The sequence below is a fragment of the Hyperolius riggenbachi genome, chromosome 1, assembly GCF_040937935.1.
Source record: "Hyperolius riggenbachi isolate aHypRig1 chromosome 1, aHypRig1.pri, whole genome shotgun sequence".
NCBI classification, from domain to species: domain Eukaryota; kingdom Metazoa; phylum Chordata; class Amphibia; order Anura; family Hyperoliidae; genus Hyperolius; species Hyperolius riggenbachi.
Genome location: NC_090646.1, coordinates 330,219,474 through 330,225,991, shown reverse-complemented (window position 1 = coordinate 330,225,991; position 6,518 = coordinate 330,219,474). Strand labels below are relative to the sequence as shown.

Below are 6,518 nucleotides of genomic sequence, written 5' to 3'. Positions count from 1 at the left end.
CAGAAGTTTTTTTGGCAAGACAAAGAGAAATAAAAGAAAAAAGATAAACTCTTGGCAATGAGCCTAAAGGCTTGTACACACACCTGACTGCAGCCAACGACGGGTCCGTCGGCACCTCCCGCTGGGCGGGTTTTCAGCAGACAGTCCAGCGTGTGTACAGTCTGTCGGCGGACTGATAAGGCTGTTTCTGAACGATCTGCCCGGCGGATCATTCAGAAACAGCCTTATCAGTCTGCCTGACAGACTGTACACACGCTGGACTGTCGCTGGAACGCCCGCCCAGCGGGAGGGTCTGACGGACCCGTCGTTCCATAAAATCAAGCGTGTGTATGAGCCTATATGCAGCAGCTTAGTAGGCTAACACAAATACCCTTTACTGAAAGAGAGCTATTAACATTACCCTGAAAACAACTTTATTCACAATAACAGTTATACCACACATGCACAGATTTTAGCATTTCTGTGTCTCTTCTATAACACCATATTGTAGTTTACTTTGTTCCTTTTAGTATAATGATTTTTTTCCAACATATTATATTTCTTAAAAGTTCCATAGAAAGATGTTCCAAAGGAACAATGATTTAAGATACACAGTTGTTACTGACATATTTTATAAGGCAGCATAAGAAGTCAAGATATGCAGTAACCTAGGCCAACCAACCAGATTCCAGAACTGTGCGGAATATTTGCAGATCATTTTTGGGACTGCTGTATGTTGAATAAACTGCATAGTCAAACACAACTTAGCAAAATTTTCCCCAATAAGGCTAACAGTGTTTAATTACATAATCTTGCGAACTCAGTAAAAAAAAAAAACATATTTCATGATATATATGTTGCAGGCAAAGTATGAAATTCAGGCATTCTATAGAATGCCTGACCATTTTAGGCAAATGTCTGTTTTTGTTACGCACTTAGTTAACTACCTGTTTTACAATGTGTCTGTGTGTCTTCGTTCATTGCACTCATTTGTTAAACCTGAACAGGATTTATTTTTTAGGGAGATGTTATGCTGGGTACACACGATGCAATTTCCAGCCCGACAAGTGGGAATCAAGGGATTATTTTCGACATGTCCTTTCGGGTCTCTTGATTCATAAAGTGATCGATTTTGCAGACTTATAATTGGAAAATCGATCGATTTATCGATCGGGTGCACTTTGAACATGTACACATGATGCAACTTCCCGTCGGATCGCCCGCTGATCGGGCGGTAAATTGCATCGTGTGTACCCAGTATTACCTCAGTGTTCTGCAAATCTCCATGAAAAGAATTCATCTGATTTGTTTTATCAGCCACTAAATCATACTGCAAATGCATTTGTTTACGAGGATATATGGCCTAGACTGAACTGCTAAACTTTGAATTCTCTGATACCTTTCTAGTGTACAATTACACAGTACAGATACTTTTGTAAAGGTTGGGCAGCTAGCAAATAACTAGATGATAGCCGCTCTGTTCTGCTAAAAAATAAAATCTGGAATTTAGTTTCCCATTATTGGCATCAACCTCACCTTTAGTTGCTTATTATTTCTCCAATAAACTGAAAATAGAGAACAAACATTTATGCTGTCTTTTAGCACTGTTTTCAGTGGTACTAGTGGCGCTAAATCAGCAGAGTCAGAGAATGGTTATGCCACAAACATTCTGCAATCGTTTTCTGTATAAATGAATGTCTTAATTACAATATGTGCGAATATTGTACTTTTTGCATAAAAATAATGCATTAGTTTTGTTGGAGTTTCCTAATAACATACTTTCCTAGAGCAGATTTTCAGTAATAAAATCATGCAGTGTAAACAGAAATCACACATACTCCCTTTTGGCATGACTCTTACATTCAGATTATGTCAAGGGAACAGTAAGATCCAGAGCTCCATATCAGAGTACGGTAAATTGAAAAAAAAAAAAATAATAACCAGCATCTAGCAGTCCATATGTTAAATCTAGAAAAAAAAATCAGGTTTCAGCTCTAAATAGCATGATAGCATGCTAGTAACTAATTATCATCCCTTATTATGTATAAAATAAAAAGGTACAACTTGCAAACTATACTATATAATTTTATGATCAACAAATAAATAATATTAATCATATCACTCTGCCCAAAGAACGATTCACAATGGATTGCATTCAAATTGTCAGTCCACCATTCCAGTAGGCAGTTCACTCAGTGAACCTTTCAGAAGACCTTTTGGACTTATCTACATCTTATTAAATGTTCTGTCCTTCACAAAGAAAAGGGAAAGCCTATGTCCTCCCTGAATATAGACTACCATTTACATATAATCAAGCTAACAAGGATGGTTTTGTTTAACTCAGACTCAGTTTTAATGTCAGCTGGTAAAGCAGACTTTCAGATAATCTCTCAACTCATACCACTTCCTAAACAGACACACACATAATCTTCATAAATAAGCTGTCTGATTTGTGGCTTCTGCTCAGTAACTAACCCAGGGTGGATCCCATGGTTGCACTCAGGGCCGGGCCGAGGCATAGGCTGGAGAGGCTCCAGCCTCAGGGCGCAGTGTAAGAGGGGGCGCAGAATTCATTCAGCTGTCATTCCTAATTGTGTTAGAAGCAGAAAGAAATAAAAAAAGGGGATACATGGCAGTGACTGCAAGACAGATAACTAGATATTAAGGTGTTGGGGAGGTTGTGGGCCCTGTGGCCCCTCTTAGTCTAATAGCAATCAGTGTGTGGGGCGCACTTTGGTGTCTCAGCCTTGGGTGCTGGAGGACCTTGTCCCGGCTCTGGTTGCACTTTAAAAATACTTATACCGAACATTTACTTTGTAGAAACAGTGAAACATTTACTTTGTAAAAACAGTGAAATACAAATAACTAGAGGTGGAAGGTAATGTGATTGCACTGTGACAGGAAGACAAAGCTTCTGCTTAGGGATGGCTCAGACTTCCACTATTAGGGAAAGGCAGAACATTTAGTGAGTTGGCGTGGTGCAGGTAAGAATTGCATAAGCAATTCATAATTGAAAATTAGAGCTAGTTTTAACTTTTTTTGAATTGGGCTCTACAGTACCAATCCAGCACATCATAAGAGATTCCCTGGAAGTACAGCCAGCAAAGGAAGTACACTGCATATGATTATTTAACAAAATGCCATTTGCATATCAGAACTCAGTGGTACTATTCATCAACAAACCAGTAAGAATATTTATATTAATCTGTGCCCTCATTTTATATCGCAGTTTAACCTGTGGTTTTCCTTGCTAATAGCACAGATAGAAACTCAGTATAGAGCAGGTATATCAAACCGGTCCTACGAGGGCCGAGATCCTCACACATTTTTGATACAGCTCAAATTAATTGATGGGTCTGAATCAGGAAAGGTGTGGTCCATCAGGTAGAACACATTCCTCTCTTTCTCAGTCCATCCTAAACACTGGCATGGATCTGGCCCTCCAGGCCTGGAGTTCGACACGTGGTATAGAGGAACATTTTTTTTCTAGACTATTGCTCTGAGAACTTTACAAGTGGATTAAGAGAGTGTAAACACATGAGAGATTTTATATTTCAGACAGTTACCTAGTCCCCATCTTCATGACACAAGTTAAGATTATGCTTAAGAATGAAACATAAAACAGTCAAGGCTGTTCTTCAGGCACAGTGGCACTTTCTCACTATCATATCCTCAAACACTGTGAAAACCAGTTTGCGTTCAGCATTGTAATGCATGAGTACCATGGGGTCGTAGCTTCCTGGGACACAACATGGTGCTGGAGTATCTCCATTAATATGGTGCATTCTGTATTTAATCTGAGCATGCATGCTGGCTGGCTTGTAGTTATGTGGACATGATCCATCACAAAAGCGCATTTCATAGGTAGTTGGATGTACAATCCAATCACTCCAACCAATCTGTTCAAAGGACACTAGCAAGGACTTGCGACAGCACTTCTTCTCACTCTTTTTACAGTCTTCATCTGATAGTGATCTCACTCTCCTTGTTTTTGAAGATGCATGTTCCTGAGTCTCCACTTCTAACACCAGGGTAGCATCTGCTCCTATCCGCTTGCTGCCAACACCCACAAATGGTTTGTCAAAAGTAATCTCTAACTCAAGCCGCAGACATTTTTCAGAACTTGAAACCCACTGCTGTACAGCAGAATCTACATTCAAAGTCAGTGTGTCTTCGTCTACTAGCCTAGAATCAAGTAATTTATGCTCCTGTTCTCCATTAGCGTGTTTTGATTCGGACACTTTATAAATATGTACCATGGCCTTAGATGTTGAGTTTGCTGCTGCAGATCTCAGTGCAGTTAACATTTCTTTACAGAGTTTGAGCTCAGCCCTCATGACGCTCAGCTGTTGATGAATTGTCTGAGTCCGAGAGAACACCAAACTATAGCGATGACTGTTGCTTCCATGCATGCCACACTTCTTTCTGCTGTGTTCCACTGCAATACAGAACAAAGTGTTATGAGCCCTCAATAGTTATTCTGTAAGATATGACAATTCCCAAATCATTTTACTAACCAATTCAGCAAAGCTATAATGCTAATAACATACATACATACATACATACATACATACATACATACATACAGAATACACCCTGTGAAAACCAAAATTGCATATGTACACATTCACTTTTGCCATGGGTGTCTCTAATTTTCCATCTTTTTATGGTCTTCCTCTATTATATTCATATATTGATATCTGCTCTGATGTTCACATTTAATCAGTTAATAATTACAGTATTTGTGTTATAATTAAACTATAAGACCAGCTACTGAAGCCTTCTGAGAATTCTAACTTTCCCTTTACTTTCACTACACCCGAGTGTGATCTGATCCAAGGTAAACTATTTCTTTTAAACCATATTTTGCCAGAACCCAACTACCAAAGATCCATTCAGCACTGGAAAAAAAAACATAGGTATGTTTTACCAAATACAATCTATTGTTGAGGCCCAAAAAGAGATAACTATTTGGCCAAGATAATTTGCAATAAATACTAATGCAGCAGAATGATTATATTATGGTTGTAGAAGACACCAAGTAAACATGTCTGAAATAGGGCATCTTATACTAAAGTAGCAATTACATAAAAGCTGTGTGCTTATAGTTCCCCATGGAGGTACTTTACATCAACTAAACTAATTGTGTCACTGAACTTATAAAACTGATCTAATCAATCAAAAGTTAAATACCCATAGCTTTGTTTATCTTCCTGTGAACAAAGGTCAAGGATGTTCATTATGCAAATATTGACTTAAGGCTCCAATGTCACAGTTCCAGTAGTTTACATTCCCCTTCCCCCTCTTATCTTGTTTAGGGTTCCCCTGTCCATGTCTGTCTATGCAAAGAGCATAGTAATATACCAGTGTTAATCATGCATCTAATAAATGCTATGCAGCATATTCTGTCTGAAATTTCTATTTCTACACTGATTTTTTATAATGAAGTATTTAAAATCTCAAAAATCTCTATTTTTTATCTCAACTGCGCTTTTGTATGACTGAGCATTTCAATCTGAAACCTTTGAGGAAAAAGGAAAAAAGGACAATAAAAATTAAAATGACCAGCAGTAATTCTGCACCAAAAAATATGTAGAAAACAATATACAACATAAAACAACCTCTAAATATGTAATTCTAAGGTCATGTAGTGCATCAGCAATATGTTTTATGTGAGCTCGCTGGTCTCCTAGCCTCTCCATGTGCTGAGTTACCATTTTTGCTGTGCAATGATCTGTCACTAGATTCTGAGGCTCTTTAAGGGACAGATATAGACATAAATGGTTGTATATACTCTGAAAATCACTGTATAAAATGGCTATGCTGTATACATTCATTGAGTAAATATTTTGATCTTAATTAGCACCAACATCAAAAATAAATATAATGTTGAAGCAACATAAAAGATTAGTGGAACAACTGGATGCTTGTAGCAGATGACAGTATTTATCACTCACGTTTTGGTGTCAGTAGATGTACTCTTCTTTCTAGAGTGTCCTCTTTGCTGCCATTTCTCTGAAGCTCCATTAACTTCTCCTGATATAGCCAATACATTTTGCGCATTTCATCTTTGTCCATTTTCTCACGAATAACCGGAGGTTTGTGTAAACCTAGTTTATCCAAAATGCTCTTCTTCACTGCCTCCAGCTGAATCATTTTCTCTTGCTCTGCCAGGGGCCTGAGCTGGACCCCGGTGATGGATAAGAGAGTGAAACAGAGAGCAGCGCACCTCAGCTTCCAGGGAGAGTTCTGCATTGTGCGCAGCTACTCAGCTAAAGAATTGTTCAGCGCACAGCTTGTGAGCTGTCTGAATGAATGAAATTCTCTGGTGTCTCTCCTTTATAGCTTTCTGAACTGTACGCCTCCAGACACACACTCCCTGCTTTGTGGAAGTAAACACTGCAAACGCCAAAGGAACACTTGTTACTGACAGAAACATTTATCTTCTACATGCTTTAAAGATTCAGGAATGTCATTAAAAGCTTCAAAATATAAGTATGGCTTATTATTATATTATACTAAACTTAAATTTACAGAGC

General features: G+C 38.4%; 1 protein-coding gene across 1 annotated transcript; it reads right to left on the bottom strand.

Moving 5' to 3' along the window:
- Positions 1–3,000: 3,000 nt before the first annotated feature.
- On the bottom strand, positions 3,001–6,251 carry GDF15 (growth differentiation factor 15). The gene is made up of 2 exons (XM_068271196.1): positions 5,937–6,251; positions 3,001–4,417 (listed from the first exon to the last, which is right to left on the bottom strand). Exons 1-2 carry the CDS (start codon positions 6,232–6,234, stop codon positions 3,618–3,620), a joined length of 1,098 nt encoding a protein of 365 aa, XP_068127297.1. The 5' UTR covers positions 6,235–6,251; the 3' UTR covers positions 3,001–3,617.
- Positions 6,252–6,518: the final 267 nt, after the last annotated feature.

What these genes read in the sequence shown, in the direction of transcription:
- GDF15 (XM_068271196.1), bottom strand. Translation starts at nt 6,234, where the DNA reads ATGCAGAACTCTCCCTGGAAGCTGAGGTGCGCTGCTCTCTGTTTCACT. An exon ending in ACATCTACTGACACCAAAAC is followed by an intron (nt 4,418 to 5,936) that starts GTGAGTGATAAA and finishes TCTGTATTGCAG; the next exon opens with TGGAACACAGCAGAAAGAAG.